This window comes from Engraulis encrasicolus, chromosome 2, assembly GCF_034702125.1.
Source record: "Engraulis encrasicolus isolate BLACKSEA-1 chromosome 2, IST_EnEncr_1.0, whole genome shotgun sequence".
In the NCBI taxonomy this organism is placed as follows: Eukaryota; Metazoa; Chordata; class Actinopteri; order Clupeiformes; family Engraulidae; genus Engraulis; species Engraulis encrasicolus.
In genome coordinates this window covers 13,787,530-13,807,507 of record NC_085858.1, presented here as the reverse complement: position 1 = coordinate 13,807,507, position 19,978 = coordinate 13,787,530, and the positions used below count along the sequence as shown (strand labels likewise).

At 45.2% G+C, this 19,978-nt stretch overlaps 1 protein-coding gene across 3 annotated transcripts in view; it reads right to left on the bottom strand.

Moving 5' to 3' along the window:
* gas7a (growth arrest-specific 7a) overlaps positions 1-18,940 on the bottom strand; it is an 84,566-nt gene extending 65,626 nt beyond the window's left edge. For 2 of the 3 annotated variants that reach the window (XM_063222626.1, XM_063222632.1), the window contains exons 1-4: positions 18,764-18,940; positions 9,648-9,771; positions 4,372-4,530; positions 2,540-2,625 (exon numbers count right to left, since the gene is read on the bottom strand). In XM_063222626.1, the coding sequence (XP_063078696.1) occupies positions 2,540-2,625; positions 4,372-4,530; positions 9,648-9,771; positions 18,764-18,940 (546 nt within the window). Of the gene's footprint in view, positions 1-2,539; positions 2,626-4,371; positions 4,531-9,647; positions 9,772-16,561; positions 16,715-18,763 lie in introns of those variants that run through there. The other variant, XM_063222639.1, reaches the window with a different exon arrangement.
* Between the last annotated feature and the right edge of the window lie 1,038 nt (positions 18,941-19,978).

The following is a 19,978-nucleotide window of genomic DNA, read 5'->3' as shown; positions in this document are numbered from 1 at the left end:
GCCATCCACACCCATTTTTTTTTTTTTTACGTTTATACCATTATTTGATAGGACAGTTTGAGATGGTGACAGAGAGTGAGTGAGAGAGAGAGAGATGGGGGAGGATCAGGAAATGACCTCAGGCCGAAATCAAACCTGGGTTCCCGGCGTGACAGTGCAGTGCCCTACTGATTGAGCCACGGCAGGGCCATCTACTCCTTTAAAAGCATATACTTGTACATCCACAATACCTCTGTGGCGGGAGGATGGAAGAACAGACGCACAGATGCACAGACTCACAGACTCAACGCACAGATGCACAGACTCACAGACTCAAGTATTGCCAGAAAATAAGTTCTTTTTGGTGCTATAGTGTTGACAGCATTTTTTGTTGCCTTGAACCAGGCAGTCATAACATATTGCATCATAAACTACGGTATTGATTGCCATAAGAGGCTGAAATGTAGGCAATGGTCTGTATTATAAACTGTAGTTCTGCACAGATGTTAACATCTGCCATTGATGTGGCCAAACTACAGCATCAACATCTAATAAATATCGTCCTGAGCTCTGCAAAACAAGCATATCACCCTAAAGAGTACATAACCTCTTCCTGAGCCAACTTCAACGTATTCACATTTCATTCCAGATACAGACTGTAGGGTGTTTAGGCAATAGCATGGTCTCAAATAAAAACCACTATGGCGGCTGTTCCCGCAACTAGTATCTGCTCAGGTCAGTGCATGGCATATGTACGTTGAATATCTGCACTGTGCGTACTTCAAGGGGTGAGATGAACAAACATCACTGTGCACGTTAACAAAAGAAAATCCAGAATTGTAGACAGCGTACATAAAGTAGTAGAGGTATCTGAAATGATTTTTTTAATGTAATTTCTCACACATGTTGCTCTCCATGGAGTCCCTCATATCGATGACACTAATACATGATCCGTTTTCTTTGCTAGACTTTATGTTTTACCAAATGCCAGGCATTGTTATGCATGCCAAATAAAATGTCTCCCATACCAATAACACACACATACTACCAGTACACACAAACACACACACACACACATATTATTTACTAACCTTGGCTGAAACAAGCATGAATGCAGACTTAGGAACTAGCAATCACCGTTAGCAGTTAGCAATCGCAGCACATCATAGAACAGCAAGCATCCCAGAACAGCAAGCATCCCAGAACACAAGGCAGTGTCTGACTCTACTCCTCTCTCGCTCCCTCCTAAAATTCCTCCTCACCTTTTTTCTCCAGAACATGGCTCCTCTCCATCTGTCAGCAATGGCCGCCACCAGCCCCTCTCCTCTCCTCTCCCCTCCTCTCCTCTCCTCTCCTCTCCTCTCCTTTTACTCCAATGTTAGCTCAACTGCTTATGATCTGGTTCGGTCTGGTTGTTCGTACTGCCGCTTGTGTCTACGAAGACCCTCCCAACATGCCCAAACGCCTCTGCACCGATCCTCTCACACCTATAGTAACCCCCCCCAACCCAACCCCCACACACAGGCTCCCACACACACCTAGGTTTTGGCTGGCCCCATTTCAGAAACTGACTGAGCCCCACCTCTCACTATCCAAAAGATCTGGCTGGCCATATGGCTCTCTCTCTCTCTCTCTCTCTCTCTCTCTCTCTCTCTCTCTCTCTCTCTCTCTCTCTCTCTCTCTCTCTCTCTCTCTCTCTCTCTCTCGCTCTCGCTCTCTCTCTGTCTCTCTCTCCTGCTATCTTACTATCCCTGCTGACTCTCGTGCCAAAACCCAGCCAGCGTGGCCTCTTCTGACTTGCTGGTGATCACGTGACACCTGTACCAAGCCTGGTTCCGGACTACAGTATCTCCGGATTGCCGGACTGCGATGCTACAATACTGCTGAGGAAGAGGAAGAATATCACTGCAGCTACTGTAGGGACCATCTGACATGCGCATTGGTGGTGCATTTGCTGCTTGTGTGATATATATATTTTTATTTTATATATATTTTATGCATCTTTATTGCTAATAGGACAGTCGAGAGTATGACAGGAAGAGAGTGGGAGAGAGAGAGAGATGGGACAGAGCTGGCAAAGGATCCTGGCTGGACTCAAACCTGTGTTGTGCCACAGTGCCCGCCGGTTTGACGTCTTAGGGACGGCACTCAAGCGATTAGATGGGGACACTAAGCTGTGTGTGTGTGGGACCACCTGGACACATGCAGATGAAAGGTGCTGGAGTTGGAATGTGTTTTCAGTGGTGGAATACTTTCAATGGAAACTCCACTGGCAGAGGAAAATAGAACAAGAGAGAGAGACAATGACAGATGAAACAGAAAGAGCAGAATGGTAGAGAGACAAAGAAGGATGGGGAGAAAGAGTTTCTGGGATAAATGAAAGGGAGACAGTGGTTGTGGGAGGGAAAGATGATGATGGGGAACACATGGAGGAGAGAGACAGAGAAAGGGAGAGAGAGAGACACACAGAGAGAGAGAGAGAGAGAGAGAGAGAGAGAGAGAGAGAGAGAGAGAGAGAGAGAGAGAGAGAGAGAGAGAGAGAGAGATTGGATGCTTGTACCTGCTTGTCTGGGCCGGCTTTCTGAAGAGCTAAATCAGGAGGCTCCATGAGCAGTGCAGACCCCCTGCTGCCCTGGCATCCATTCACTGCACAGAGAAGAGGAGATAAAGAGAACAGCAGTGTGAGAAACAGAGTAAAGGAAACCGAGAAGATGGAGAGACAGAAACAGAGCTGAGGAAGGGAAGAACAAGAGTATCCGATGACAAACACAGAGACAGGTAGACACCAATTAAAAAGTGTACCTTACATGTATGTTGATCCTTCCATTCACCATGGAGGTGAGAGAGACGGGGAGAGAAAGAGAGAGAGAAAGAGAGAGAGAGAGAGAGAAAGAGAGAGAGAGAGAGAGAAAGAGAGAGAGAGAGAGAAAGAAATGAGGAGAAATGAGGTGAAATGAAGAGAGGAGAAGAGAGTTGCAGAGGAGAAAAAGAACCCAAGGAATAGGCCGACAGACATGCATGACCAAGAGATCCGTAAACGGTATAAGCTTTTCATGTCCTCAGCCACACAAAGCTGGGCATGGAATCGGTACAGGCCATGCTAGAAGTTGGAACACAAGATTACTGTGGTTATATAACGTGGGCATACAGGGCAGTGTTGGGAGGACGGAAACGGCTGTGAAAGGGGGTTTGTGCGGAGATGGCTGTGAGGAGGTCACGGGCTATACAGCAGCCCAGTGTGGCGGTACGATGGCGGTTGGCGGTGGGCTAGAGGGAGCCGGGCCGTGGTGGGCTGAGGTGAGGTGAGGTGGGCCGTTACTGGGCTATTTCTTACCTCGCCCGCAGTGCTGAGCGGACAGAGGTTAGGGCTAATGAGGCAAAGCCGCCGTAATGTGGAGTGACATGCATACAGTAGATATGGAGAATATAACACACGCACGCACGCACGCACGCACGCACGCACGCACGCACACACACACACACGCACGCATGCAAGCATAAACACGCACACACGCACGCACTTAAAATAACATCTGCAAGTTCATGCATCCGGCCCCTCACACACACACACACACACACAAAAACATTTGAAGAAAAAAAAACAAGGAAATGTAGAGATTATTTTTAACCCAAATGGGGAAAACAGGCTCTAGGAGAGCTTGCCAGCTCTGGATGGCTGTTTCTCTCCTTCCCATTTCCCCTCTCAAGGAAAAGGGCCCCCTACAGGACTGTAGCAACAGCCGTGGTAGACCTGGGGGAGGGTGACAGAGGGAAACTATAGCGGGAGAATGAGAGCAGGCAGGTGTCAGAGACACCAACACTGAGTTTTTAATTACTGTCCTCTCTCTGCCCAACGACCTCACGGCCAGATTGGACAAGTACACTACTGCTCCTCTGAAGATCAGCGTCTGCCTCTCCTCATGCTGTCTCCCCTCCGCATGTCCCCTGCCAGACCACCCACCCACCCACCTGAGTGCCCCAGACCACCTGTGAGAGGAGAGGCTGTCCTCTCCATTACCACATACCTGCCTGTCCTCTATAAGCTGACAAATGGGTGAATTGCCCGCTGTAGGTACAGCACACGTCCACTCCACACAATACTAATTTGGGTAAATAATGTGTCCTTTGGAGTGAGCTGGCTGTATGATCTATTTCTTGTGTACATGGAACACAATGATGTACTGTACAGTAGATCAGGTTCTCAACCTTTTTTGAACAAACGCCCCTTGGCTTCATCAAAAGCCTCCCAACGCCCCCTTGACCCCATCAAAAGCCAGACAACACCCCCTTCCAGTTAAAATCTCCCCAACGCCCCCTGGGGGGGGGGGGGGGGTGGTGGTAACGCCCCTGTTGAGAAACACTACAGTAGATGAAGGGAGTGTAGGAGATTACCTGGCGTCAAGCAGTCTGGGGATGCTGCTGTGGGCAGGAGGGTTACTGGAGAGCCAGCTGAGAATGCAGAGGAGGTGGAGGAGGTGGAGGACGAGGAGATGGAGGAGGTGGTGGAGGGGGAGGAGAGGGAAGAGCAGGAGGGACGCTTCCATGTGGTCTCTGGAACAAACACAAGTAGATACATTCAGTTGTGGTGATTACTTGAGATGTGTTCTGGCTAGCCAGAATAGTACCTGTGCCAGTCCTCACATCAGTTACAGTTACAGTTACGTGTTAGGCCCGGGATATGCTTGCTGCAGGCGTTCAAGGAGACATTTCTTGCATGAAGAGGATGCCATGCGTATTTCATGTCAGTTTGGTTCTACTTTGTACAGTGCAATAATGACAAAACTGTGAGGGGTGGAAAACATTAATGAGACGATGGTGGAAAACACTAATGAGAGCCCCGTTGAATAGCTGCCCCCTAGAGTCTAGACCAGGGGTTCCCAAACTTTACCATGACAAGGCCCCCCATAAACCAGTGAATTCCAGCCAGCCCTCTCATCGGTCGTGTCACACATTTTGTTCTGTGCACCTCCTTTCACATGAATTAATGAAGGGGAACTCGCACACCGCAAATGGGTTCCGTCTCCAACCAGAAAATAGGCTGAGAATTGATTGCTTCAAAATCAACGGTAGCTCACATTGAAGAGTCACAAGACAGATTAGAGACTATATTGACTCTTTAAAGATTAACAGGAAGGTTTTTGAAGGAATTTGTTCGCGAGGAGGCCGTGCCGAAGCAATAAATTCTCAGCCTATTTTCTGGTTGGAGACGGAGCGTGCTCTATGGCTGTGTACCAGACGGTAGTGTGTGTAGCTCTGCTCCGCCAGGGGGCGCCGAAGCTACACATACACCGTCTGGTGTGAACCAGGCTACTTCTGACTTACCTGTAACAATTATACAATGGGAAGTGTGAGCATATACCAGAACGTATACATGACCATCGTAATGACGGTGGGAACATGGTCATTTTTTTGTGTTCCACTTAAAATTAAAAAAACCCTACAATAAACACAGAATATAACAATGAGTAATATTTTCATGCAAACCAAAGATATTCCTTAGAGGTAAATGGCTTTCTGTTTGAGAAATTTAGCTCCAAGAAGTGCATTGCATGATGGTACATGCATGATGGTGCATGATGGGTAAATGCACTTTGTGTAAGCACACTTTGAATATATTTGGGTGAAGTACAATCATGGTGCACTTAGAAAAAGTATACTTCCAATATGTTAAAGTGATTTACTTTAAAGCACACTATAGAAAATCACACTTCGAAGTCATTTGGGTGAAATATAATCATAGTGCACTTAAAAAAAGTGCAACTGCAATATGTTATTAAAAAATACACTTTTAGTAAGTTCACTATTAGAACACTATTAGTGTATTCCTCTAAATACACTTTAGCCAAACATCTTCCAAGTGCACTTTAAGTATGGTAGGCTAAGTGTACTTTCTTTGAGAGCAACTTAATTACATCTAATTTTAAGCACACTTTAAATAAGTATATTGTGAACGTAGGCTACGTTTTCTTAGCACAAAAAGTGTGAGTGCGCTTTTAACATGCTAAGTACACTTCAGTCGTGCTTTTAGTGTACTAAATTGAACCACTTTTTCACCTGGGACACTTATCCTGAGGGAGAACTTTTCAGGTGTATCGCCTGCTCTGTATGTCGCTGGCGTAAAATACAACCAGCCTCTGGGAGAGAAAGCATTGCGAAGCACTGACATAAAGAGCTGCTATAACATCCTTGCAGAATAGACGACTACCTACTGTACCATGTACAGCATTTGCATAAATATTCCCCAATGGAACCCGGAAAACAGGCCACACAGGGGGAGAAATGGACCTGCTCCGATCCACTAGAAGGTGACTACAATAGCAGCGAGCCTAACAGCCTGCTGTCTGCCTCCTGTAATTTGGCTTGCTATTCTGGGCCAGACCCAGGTGGTCTTAGCAGCAAGCAGTGGACCAGGAGCTGACAAATGGTAGCTTTAATAGTGGTGAACTAAATACTCAACTGCCTTGCATTGTGTAGATCGCACAATTACTCCAGGCCGAATCTGAAGGTCTTTCAGTGAGAGAAACAGGACCACCTGACATAACTAAGGAATAGGGGTGTAAATAATAATCGAAATGTAGCGATATATCGTTGTGATATAATCTGATGATTGAATCGAATCGCATCGTATCGTGGGACATTCTTAAGTATCAAAAATAATCGAATCGATGGCCCCTGCCCAATGCCCTAGCTCCATAACATGAATAGAAGTGGAAAAGTAATTGAAAAAAGTAGAATCAAACCATATTGTATCGTATCGTGGGACATTCTTAAGTATCGAAAATAATCGAATAGCATCGCATCGAATAATAAGGTATCAATATAGAATCGTATCGCCATGGAGGCTGTGATTTACACCCTTACTAAGGAAGCACTGGCAGGGAATCACAGCTAGGTTCTCCATCATTATTAGTGCTGACAGAGTATTTATGCGCTCGGAACGACTGTAATTAACATTACCGAGGCCGTGACCCGTACAGCGGCACAGTGAAGCGTGCGCTCCAGATTTGCTTTATGGAGGTGCTTCAATACAAAAGCAGGTGTGTGTTGTGTGTTGTTTCCTGCTGGAGGGCTGCACTGGGCATCAATTTTCATTGAGAAAACAGCAATCAGTGGGAGTGTCATTGAGAGTTATCGAGACTGGGTGACGTAACCTTTCACTGACAGGGATAAAAACAAAACACACTGTCGCTTTATGCGGGTAAACATAGTTACACGCACACCGGCACACAGAAAAGGAAAAACGTGGAAAAGATATTGTAGAGAGGCCACAATGTGGATAGAGAGAGAGAGAGAGAGAGAGAGAGAGAGAGAGAGAGAGAGAGAGAGAGAGAGAGAGAGAGAGAGAGAGAGAGAGAAAGGGAGAGAGAGAGAGGAGGGGAGAGAGAGAGAGAGAGAGAGAGAGAGAGAGAGAGAGAGAGACAGACAGACAGACAGACAGACAATCATCCACATACTGTACATCCATGTTCTTACCACCCCACCTACACTATATTAAACTAACTATAGTAAACTATAGTTAAACTTGTGAAGGTCAGGATATGTACATTTGAAGCAGAGTGATATAATAAAGTATATACAGTATACTATATACTGGGTCAGACGTGGGCAAACTCAGGCCCGGGGGCCACATGCGGCCCGCTCGGCCATTTCATGCGGCCCTCAGAGCCTTTCCAAGAAAAAAAATGCAGATTCACATGGTCACTCATTCTTCAATGCGCTACCTAAAACAAGGGTCTTTGAAAACTAAGATTACTTAAGTCTACATACAATTAGCAGGAATGGCATAACTGACAATGGTGTAATTATGTTGGCGTACACCATTTCTTATTATTGGCATGGGCAAGTTGCCTACGACATCCGGCCCTTTGGTCAACTTTCTAAACCCAATGCGGCCCTTGACCCAAAATAATTGCCCACCCCTGTACTGGGTACATTGCTTGTGCAGCATATGGCTGTCAAGGGTTCTTGGTCAGTGGTGTAGTCTACTTTTTTATGGAGGGTATACTGTATATTTGAGCATTTTTGAAGTGGGTATACAGCATATATTTGTGCTATTCAAAACAATGGATCAATCAATTTTAAGTGGGTATACTGAAATCCCTGAAATTTAGAAGTGGGTATACTCCGTTTACCCGCGTTCTACGTAGACTACACCACTGTTCCTGGGGTATTTCTGTGGCTCTGTACAGTCTGGATGTATTTTAGTCAGCTGATTGGACAGAGTCCTGTAACAGTAATGGCTACAGCTGGAGCCTGAGCCCAGTGGAGATTTAACATCACCCCCCAAGAACAGAACACCACATTCACCTCCATACTCCACTATGGCTTATAGCCACCACTTTCTCTCTCTCTCTCTCTCTCTCTCTCTCTCTCTCTCTCTCTCTCTCTCTCTCTCTCTCTCTCTCTCTCACATGCAGACACATACACACACACAAACTTACCCCCCCCGATACCTAGTCAACCACAGGCACAGAACCATGCTCACACACACACACGCGCACACACACATGCGGGCACACTGGCACGCGTGCATGCACGCACGCACACAGATGTCTGTCTATAAATGTTAAACCTCACCACTTCAGTGTCAGAATCAAAACCAAGTCAAGTAATATCCTACAGAAACACAGACGCGCACACACCTGCATCCGCACATACAAAACCACGAGAGCACAGGATGTTTTTCCTCTACTCTGCGCATTTTCACACTTCACCACTTCAGTGTCAGAATCACAACCTTTCCAGCCATTGCACCTCCTCCCCTCCACAGACCCACAGACACACAGACACACACGCACGCACGCACGCACGCACGCACGCACACACACCCTGATAATATAAAAAATACAAAACTCCCGCAGAACCCCTGCTGATAAAGCCGGATAGCCATGGCCTCAGTGCTTCAGAGGGGCGTCCAGAGATGTGCCCGAGCACAAAGAGAAAGGCAGCCAGGTCGCTGAGATCAGGCAGCAGTGACTGGCGGCAGCCTTTGTGAATGAATGAGATGAGTGTAAAGGGCCTTGGCCCACTGGCTCCCTCTACAGATGAATAGGGGAGGACGAGGAGGATGTGGAGGTGGATGGGAATGATGATGAGAACTCTAAAGCCCCCCGGTGAGAGGAGGGGATGAGACAGGCCAGGAAAGAACATTCCTGACAGGATGGGGGGGCCTTGCCTGTTGAATTAATGGTAACACTTTACATTATGGATTACTAATAAGGTGGTAGTTTCATGGTAATTTCAAAGTAATTTGAGTGTAATTTCATGATAATAACTGTTGGTTTAGTAACAACAGCAAAAAAACCATACAGTTTGCAGTGCAATTACAGACTTAACAGCAAGTCCAAAGTAACAATAACTGTAAGTAAGGTGTAGCTTGCTGAAAGCTGAAAGCGCAACAAAAATATCTGCTTTAATGTGGACATGTTACTGTGCATATGAGATATCAAAGGATTTTATGAAGACATTTCCTACTTTCATGGCACTGGGGAGAGGGATAGAATATTAATAAAATATGCACAGCAGTAGAAATAAGGGTGTTTTTTCTAATTTGAAATGCTAATTTTGATAGTAAAGTGGATTTGTTTAGACCTCCACTTCCACTCGGAGTGAACATGGTGCAGGTTGAGTGAGAGAGGAGGTGACTCCAGGTAAGTGGCCTACTGTACCTCTGGTGGTTGAGTTGACAAAGTACTCGCGTCCATCAGGTGACAGGTAGCTCTTCCAGCCCGGGGGGAGCAGCTGCCTGTCTGCCTCCTCCGCTGCACTCACGGCTGTGGGGACCACAGGCTTCTGGAGGGACAGACAACAGCCAAACAAAATAGTGTCACTGCATTGTGCTCCAGCAGACATACAAAAACGTCCTACCTCAAGTCAAAAGTTAAGAATAAGATAGGCTTGGCCCTGCCGTGGCCTAACGGTAGGGCACTGGGTTGCAACGCAGGCGACCCGGGTTGAAAGTGTGCAACCTATTGCCAAATTTGATCTTTTTATGAATATTTACTAAGTAATAAACTAGTATTTACTAGTATGACCAAAATGCAGTAAGTTTTGCAGCTAAAAATGTCTATTTCTGGACATTCAAAATGGCGAACCATGGAGAAGATCCCCTTTTTCATGTATGAAAAGTGCAATTTTCCCAGTCATATTAAATACTTAGAATTTGATGGGGTTGGTAAGTATTTGTTAAAAAGGTAACATTTGTGAATGGGCAGCATGGATTCTGTAAATGAACTACTAAAAATATTACACGGTGCACCTTTAAGATAGGATGAGTTTAAGATAGGATCATTTTTCAATTTAAAAGCAAACTCTAACTAAATAAAGACCGCAATCGATTTTTTGTCCTTTCACTAATGTGAAAAATATGCAATCAGTGAGAGGGGAGTGTTGTTAGGCAAGAAGAAGCATTCTCATATACAGTATATAATATATCTACTACACATACCATTGCTGAAGGGAGGTTTAGTTTAGAAATCGACAAAGCAACAGCAAAGGTTTAATCAATTTTAAGTACTTTCTATACAGTAGCTTATATGTATGTAAATTGACGTTGCTGCTGAGTAATATGCAGTTTTTATTATAATGTAGCCAATAATGTTATGGGACATCTTACAGCATATGTGGTTATGATTAATGCAGTTCAGTTAATCACAGCCGAATGAGCCAAATAAGCAGCTTTAGAGTGGTGATTGGAGTCAAAAAGTACGAGGCTGGCAGAGTCAAAGGGTTGAACGAGGTCTTGACTTCAAACAGAGCAGTTCATCTCGGGTGCACTTCTCATCTTACAAGCAGTCAGAAATGGACAGACTAATTGTGAAAAAAGGGCATCCAAAAACTGTGTACCTAACTGTGCACCAGCATCCTAATACTGTTAATGTGATTTGGTGAAAGCGTGAGATCACTGTACTTCCTGGGGAGGACTATCTAGATGTGTTTTGTCTTCTTTTCAGAGTCTGCGGCTCCACTAAGCTATTTAGTGGAGGCACCATCACCGCCTTGCCGCTGTGTGGGAACTAAGTCAGTGTGAAACTTTGTTAACTTGATTAGCTCCTGAGATGCTGTAAGGATAAGTGGCAATGAGGTGAAGGTTGTGTGTGTGTGTGTGTGTGTGTGTGTGTGTGTGTGTGTGTGTGTGTGTGTGTGTGTGTGTGTGTTTGTGTGTGTGTGTGCGTGTGTGTGTGTGTGTGTGCGTCAGTGTGTGTGTATGCGCACGTGTGTTTGCATGTGTACCTGTGTGTGTGTGTGTGTGTGTGTGTGTGTGTGTGTGTGTGTGTTTGTGTGTGTGTGTGCGTGTGTTACTAATGCTTGCCGTGCATGGGGTTGGGTCACAGAAAAGGAAGCAGATGAGGAACTTTTTAATCAGCTCTCTCTTCCCCACCAATCAACACATCGCTGTTGCTGCGCTTCCAACAAGTTATGGAAGTCTCTTCCTGGAGCAGTGTTGCCAGATTGGGCTGTTCCCTGCCCAATATAGCTGCTTAGGATGGCTGTAAAAATGGGTAAAAAGGGCATTTGGCCGGGATTTTTAGAAAATTTGTGGCCATAGAAATCAAAAGAATGTGGTTCAAAGTGGGCAGGATTTAGTGCTTCCAGGCGGCTTTTGAGCATATTTTGGGCTGGAAATCAATAGTCTCATCTGGCAACCCTGCCCTGGAGTTTAACACCGCTCTGTGAGCCTTTAGTGCAGTGGAACAAGAACACTTGGCAGGGAAACAAGAGAGGGGATGGAGAGGAGGATGTAATGAGGGAGAGGTTTTTAAAAAAAAGAGGACAAGAGAGACATTAATGGCCATAGGGGACCCTGTCAGGCCCACATCTGAGAGGCCGCCAGGAGTCTGCATGTGGCTCTTGTTCAATGTCCTCAACTTCTCAATGGAACGGGGGGGAATGAGCTCATTGACATGTCGGGGTGTAGTCACATAAGCTTTCCAACAACTGTTACCTTATAAAAGCCCATATTGTTCATCTAACTCAGTGGCTCTCAACCTTATTTTGAAGAAATGCTTCATAAGCATGCCAATGTCCCCCACCCAACAGTATGATGTCAAGGATTATGAGAACAGCACAGACTAATACTATTTTTGAGTGCTATTATTGATTATGATTATTATACAGCTTTCTATAAAGACGTAAAAGCTTCCAGTCACTTTAAATGGGCCTTCCCAACACCTCCTATTTGTGCTGATAGCCCTTATCTCAGCTCTCAACACCCCCCAAGGGCTCTCTACTACCCCCTAGGGGTCTGTAGAGCCTCTGTTGAGAAACACTAATCTAACTGCTAGAATGTCAATATATTGAGGTGCTAGAATTAAACACAAGGTACATAATTATTATCCACAAGGACACGAGAGGGAGTAGCCACATAGACATAGCCAACCACAACATAACAACTGTTACCTTATCAAAAAAAACATACATTATTGTTCAATGAACACTGCCAAAATGCCGTTATATGGAGGTGCTAAATAAAAATTAGACTAAGGCCCTGGCCCAAACTTGCCAATTGAATTTCAGAGCTGATGCAGAGAGAGCAGAGAGAAAGCGGGCTGGTACTGTAGGACACGGGAGGTGTATACTGCGCAATAAGTGAGGTGTGAAAGGGCTAATAAAGACATGTTTGGTCTTTTTAGACTTTATTATGGACAGGACAGTATGAGAGGTAGACAGGAAGCGAATGGAGAGAGAGATGAGGAAAGGTCGGCAAAGGACCCGGGCCGGGAATCAAACCCGGGTCAGCCGCATGGCAGGCGAGTGCCCTACCGGATGGCCACGGCAGGGCCATAAAAGGGCTAATAGCACTGAATCAGTCTGATTTATTACGTTTTGTGACTTTTGTGTTTGAGTGAGCCTATACAATGCTGCCTGCTTGAAAACTCTCACAGTTGCGATCACTCCACTCTATATGGCTCATCGTCTTCTGTCGCAGTTTCGTTGTTAGAGCTGTAAATTCACCTGAAGAGACATGGTGGCACTTATGTAATGGGAGGAGGGGGGAGAGGGTGTCTGGCGGGAATGGAGAGGGGGGGTGGTAGTGCAAGTGCTTTGGTGAACATTATCTTCTGTTTCCAGGACCCTGCACTACTCCTCCCTCGTAATTTCTCCATCATTTTTTTCTTACTTAAAATGTGTCCTGAATTCTCTCTCTCTCTCTCTCTCTCTCTCTCTCTCTCTCTCTCTCTCTCTCTCTTTCTCCCTCTCTCTCTCCCTCCCTCTCTCTCTCCCTCCCTCTCTCTCTCTCTCTCTCTCTCTCTCTCTCTCACTTCCAACAGTGTAAAAGATGGCACTGCAGAGCCGAGTGTGTGACTATTTGCTGCAGAGTGTTTAATAGTGGAAGAGCTGAGTTGAGCTGAGCTGAGCTGAGTGTGTTCACTGATCAGGTGCAGCAACGGCAGCAACACACACAGCTAATCCCCCTTTTCTTCTCTTTAGTTTGACAGTGTGTTGTGTGCATGTGTGTGTGTCTGTGCGTGAGTGAGTGACAGAGAGAGAGAGAGAGAGAGAGAGAGAGAGAGAGAGAGAGAGAGAGAGAGAGAGAGGGAGAGAGGGAGATAGAGAGAGAGAACATGCCAATGTGGAACAATTGCTTGCATGTTGCTTAAAGGAACAGACCACCCTTTTTTGATTTTCACATATTTGTAGTATTTCCCAACATTATTCATGAATGTGCATATAATTTTCGTCTCAGTGTTTTCAGTACTTAGATTTATTGGATCAGAATTATTAGCATAGCTTAGCATAATCACTGGAAGTAACTGGTATCTTTAGCATCAAGCCACAAGTGGTCACTGGACGGAATTAAATTGCCGTTTTACACTCTGGTGAATTTTACATTAATTTTAAAATGGTTTATAAGTACATTTGATTGTGGTTTATTTTGTACCATAGACTTGCATTGCTATGCCTAATGTGGCTATGCTGTTAAACGGGGCAATGCAAAAACATAGACGAAAATTATATGCACATTCATAAATAATGCTTGGAAATACTGCAAATATGTGAAAATCAAAAAAGGGTGGTCTGTTCCTTTAAGTGACTGTGTGCTGAGCATGGACTTGTGAACGTGTGTAGGAGCATGTTTGTGCAAGTATGGATTTGCATGCATCTCTTCCCAGGAGTAGTGCACATCACTGTGTGTGTGTGTGTGTGTGTGTGTGTGTGTGTGTGTGTGTGTGTGTGTGTGTGTGTGTGTGTGTGTGTGTGTGTGTGTGTGTGTGTGTGTGTGTGTGTGTGTGTGTGTGTGTGTGTGTGTAAGTACGGCACTATGGCAGGTGTACTGTATGTGCAGCTGATTGTGTGTCAGAGAGAGCAAGAGATTGAGAGAGAGTGAGAGCATGAAAGAGAGAGAGAGAGAGAGAGAGAGAGAGAGAGAGAGAGAGAGAGAGAGAGAGAGAGAGAGAGAGAGAGAGAGAGAGAGAGAGAGATGCAGTCATTATGCATGTGGATCATTGTGCAAAGTGATCATGCGACTCACTCTGCCAGGCCAGTGTGGGTGGATGTGCCCGTTTGAAGTACAACATAAAAGGGATTCCTCTCTCTCTCTCTCTCTCCATCCCTCCTATCGCTCTTTTCCTCTCCCTCTCTCCTCTGTATCAAGGTTTAGTCACAACCTTGCCGCCTGCAGTGAATGCCACTGAAACAGTCTGCAGAGAGATTTTTATTTACTCAACACCCACAGTGCTCTAGCACTTTCTCCAGGGTTTAGTCTCAAAGTAAAGGTTATGTTAGCTGGCTCCACGGAGCCTGCGGGTCATAACAAAAAGATGAATAAACAAATCCATTCCTTTCATAGCCAAGTGTCCCCACTTTTACTGCTCACAGAGCTTGATCTCAATTGAATATTTGGTTACACTTTACTTGATGTGCCACTGCATAACACATTCATAGCAGCTGTTATACACTTTGCATGAAGGATTCGAGACATTCATACCAAACCTTTTATAGACATGGAAGGCAAAAGGACAGTAATCAAAATCAGTAATCATTGAGGGTTCAGAACAAAACCGGCAATGCTGCTTTGTTTAACTTTTCTTTTTGACAAGTTGCTGTCCTTCCGTCGGCTAGGTTCATGAAAGGTTTAGTATGAATGGGTCATGAAACAATCATAAATGCTTCGTACAGACTTTATAATAGCGGCATAATGTATTATGCAGGAACATGTCAAGTAAAGTGTTACCGAATATTTTCTACAGTGAAATGATGACACATATACTTCAGATTGAAAATATCACTGAGACTGGAACCCAGATAGATGGAGCAGGTGCCCTAAAATGCCCTGCTGCCTTTACGTACCAGCAGAGTGAGGATGCACTCGCAATTCTTTCCAAATCTCTCCCTTTTTTGCCCTCCAGACAGATATACAGTATTTGCATAACTGCAAGAGTCAGCCAGTGATGCAAAGTAAACACAGTCCTCTTTGGCTATCCCCACTCTCTCATAGTGAATGTAGACAAGGACAATGTAAGTAGATAATTTCAGGCAATCCACTTGCAGAACGGAGGAGCCGCAGAGGGATGGCCATGTTTTGGAATGTGAGAGGCAATGAGCCCAGAACGTGGCAAGTCATCAGAGACGAATCTCTACCGCTCTCTCACTCTCTCTCTCTCTCTCTCTCTCTCTCTCTCTCTCTCTCCACCTCGGCTAATGACGGGGGGAACAGGCAGTGAGTAAAGTGACAGGGGTCTGGCGCCAGATCAAACAGCCCAGACTTCATGTGACACATGCCTTCACATTCTCTGGAGGAGGAGGATGGCAAAGAGGTGGTGGTGGTGGTGGTGAAGGGGAGAGGGTTAAGAAGTAGAGCAAGATGAGGAGGAGGGGGAGGAGGAAGAGGAGGTTTTGACAGAGGCAAGAGTGGCAGTGTTGCCACATGAACTGCAATGAGCAGCACCCCTTGAAACTAATGGTGGAGATTAAATTGCCGTGGCAGAAAAAAGACCCTCCAGGGAAACCAGCGTCTGTGTTGGAAACGACAAGCAGCTTATTGTGTAATCCTGTTGTAAGTACAGCAAATCTACGGAGTCATCGCATTCATCTCACACGCTTGGAGGATGCACTTGCAAGACACTGTCACGGAGGAAGAGTGGTCAATTTTTTAACTCTGACCCAAATCATAAACTCACACACAGACTTAAGCCCCATGCATCTAAGACCATATCTCAGCACAAACTCATGCTCAGACGTCCAGCAGAAAGTCTTCCTACAAGGGCTTCGGGTAAAGCCAGCTCTTCATGAATAAAATATGCAGTATATTTATGCAATTTCTCAGGGTAGTGTGGATGTTTTGTCTTGTGCAGACAGTATCAATGGCAAACTGATTTTCTATGCAAATTCAGAAATAATAATGTCCTTCATGCTTGTAAAATAAAATGGTTAGCGTAAAACATGCACACACAAGCATGTACATTGTACACACATGCACACATACACATGTACCACTAAAAGTCAACCAGTTCATACCCAATATGAGCTATTTATAAATGTAAGCTAAATGTTAACAACCCACAGAAAACAAACGAATACCAAAGCATGTTGCATTACAAAATGGGGTCTCAAAAGTGCACCTTAAAAAGCCTGCCCTTACCATACTTCCGTGGTTATATGTCGTTCTTGTCTCTTTCCTGCAAGAGTAAAAGTGAAGCTTGAGAGGCAATGACCAAACTAGCTCAGAGAAAAGAGTCAACCAACTACATGGGAAAATTACTGTGTATAGTTTGCTATGGTCTGTCCAACCCAACCACTGCCCAAGGGCCCAAGTTTGGGACAAAAAGGGGGAACATGAATATCATTGAATCTCTCTCTCTCTCTCTCTCTCTCTCTCTCTCTCTCTCTCTCTCTCTCTCTCAAAAAAAATGTTCATGATGCCATTTGAGGAAGCTGTTTGGACGCCTTTGTTTGAGACCGCCAGATGTTGGACGGCTACAAGTAGCTCTGACTGAGCAGCCACTGCATCAGCCCTGATCATAGGCCTGCGTTGCACAATGGAGGACAGTGAGGGACTATGTGTGCTGGACGGCTATGGAAGATGCCTGCAGCAAACAAGGCCTGTTTTGTGCGGCTCGCTGCTCCATAACTTGCAAATCACATTGACCCCTCTGTGCACCACGCCATATACTCCCCCCGTACCAAAAATGGAAATGACTTAAATTCACTGATCACATTCACAGCACACAAATATGACGGGTTGGGGAAAATGACGGCTCGTCAGCTTGGCCTGCACAGTACATGCAGCTGGCCAGAGTGACATAAAAAAGAAAAAATGAGAGGATGAACGAAGGGGAGGAAATTAGGAAACGTGGGTGAATGATGACAAAATGATGCCTTCAAAGAGATCCCGCATACAAACTGGCACCAATGGGGGGTGTTGGAAGTAGAACAGCCAGCCAGTCAGTTTAATTTGACATCTTTTTAACAGGCGCAACCAACTCACAAGAGAATCCTCATCTGACAAGATCTCAATTCATATTTCATTACACACTGTGAGCGAGTGGATAGACTCTTTTATACTCGACTGGCATCTGTCACAAGAAGAAACGCCGCCTGGGACCCCCAATTAAAAAAGATCAATCAAGCACTTTGTTGCTTCACAGATATGTACAAGATACTTAGTGCAGTTGGTGACTAACTATAAAGCCCAAATGGGAAACAACAACAATTTTCATTGTGACATAGCACACAACTGAACACTGCACACAACAAAATTGCATGTATGCCTCACCAGTGCAAGGGGTACCATTACCAGTACCATGCTCAGGGTACCTCAGTCATGGAGGACATGTAATATTCGGTTTTGGTATTCGGCCAAGTGATGAATTATTATTCCATTTCCGTTTCGGCCACACATTTCCATTTCGGTGCATCTCTTTATGTTGTGCAGTTGGTGACTAACTTGAAACCTAGGGTAGGGGCTGTCTGTTACAGTCTGGCTTTGCTGTGTGTTCTGGATAACAGCACACCTGACCTAGCTCATGCGTTTTGGCAGCACAGAGTGGTCCCTGTTGTGGACGAAGGGGAATCTAAAAATAAAGGCGGCTTGATGTGTGTGGAGGGGGATCTGAAAGGTCATGTTGAACAAACTCCCTTTTCTTGGTCCTCCTCGCCATGAAATTCCTGTCATCATTTAATGCCCATAACGAGAACACTGAATGTCAGTCACACACTGGAAACTTAACGGAATGTGTCAAGCTCAAGCTTGCTCCTACTGTGTCGTGCAAGGAGGAGAGGAGCGAGCTTTTCCCAGAAGCAGACTAATAAACAGAAAGGTCTATAAGGGGAGAGCAATCTGCAATGACAGCAGAGCAGAGGTGCTCTCATCTGGAAGAGGAGAACAACAAAAACACAGTGATGTGATGTGCCTGTCTGACAGCTGAGCAGTGCACGCGCCTGTGACTAATCTGGCTGAGGTGACACACTGTTGGCCAAACAATGTTCAGACATTCAGTGACAACTGAGTCTTTTACATCCAAACTTTTCGCCATCCACCATCCATGTGCAAACTATGCCTGCTTTTTACCAGACAGTTAATGTACTTACACATTATGCATGCATGTATGCATGCTCTGTGCAAGTCCATTAAGTGTGCAATAGTGATTACGTCATTCTGTCAGCATGCTGCATTATGTGAACCACCTGTCAAAAATAAAAAAATGAAACTAATGTGTTTCAATGCTTTGGTCATTTGCACACATGTAGACCTTCTGCACCAAAACAGTTTGCTGTCTAGCTAGGAAACGTGCAACTGAGCAATGTGAGAATGGGAAACCCCATAATATCCCATCTGGCTTACCTCCAGAACTTTGACATAATTAGCAGGGAACCATCCTCTGACTCCAGCTATCTGTCCTTCCCACCACCCGCTGTCCAGTGGCTGCAGCACCTCGATAATCTCTCCCACTTCGAATTTGAGTGCTTGGTCATGCTTGCCGCTGAAGGCATACAAACTCCGGCAGAACATTCTTGACATTGCAAAGAAAGTTCACTACTACTATGCAGAAATAAATCTTGAGGTAACGTTACCCTAAACTCGGTGCGTTTTCCATATTTTTACGTCGTCCGGTCGTTGTAATATGTAACCAAAATGTAGCCAGGATCCGCACTTGGAAGGATTCTTCAAATTCCCAACAAAAGCGAAAACCTTTGGTCCCACCTCTGAGGCGCACAAAACTTTAGTGATACTCCACTGAATGAGAGAGAGAGAGAGAGAGAGAGAGAGAGAGAGAGAGAGAGAGATTTCAATTAAAACGCACATTGCTTCCCAGGGAAAGTGACGCAACTAGTGAGCCTTGTTTCGCCCCGAATAGTTAATACTTTTTGGCAACATTTTCTCCCCATGTTGCACATCCATAGCTAGGTAGGCTGAGGATGCGCGCGAAGAGGGGATTGTTTTATGAAGGACGCCATCTAGAGTCAGCACCACAATATTTCTGAGAATAGCCCAGGCCTACCGAGTTCTCCTGAATCTGAAGTCGGGTGTTGTGATGCACCCACCATCTGAAAACATATTGCAGATATGTATATCTCCTTCACGGCATCAACGGAAAAAATACAGTGTTGACTCCTGCATGTTGATAGGAAGCAGTACGTGAATAGAAAGTTGCCGAGGCTCACCTTGATGTGACTTTGCATTCTTTTGACAGCTCAACTCTAGTACAATGACAATTGGAAGTGGGAACAGCCGTGGCATTAATTACGGAGCATCTAAATTGGTCTCATCAGCTTCAATGCCACTGTTAGGGATGGCACGCGCGTTGATGCTGCTTGGTTAGATCGCCATTGTTTTGAACAGCTGTGTCTGTTCCCAGCGGTCTCTTCTGATGACCTTGGTATTTCCGTCTCGCTTGACCTCTATTAACCTTTTAAACGAATCAACACAAACTTCGCTCATGTGTGCATACCTGCGAGTAATCTACTTCTTTACTAAAATAGCAAACGTATGTAGGTCAAGCCAGAACACGAACACACAGAACTATCAGCAGCATTCATCAAAAGAGAAACAATTTGG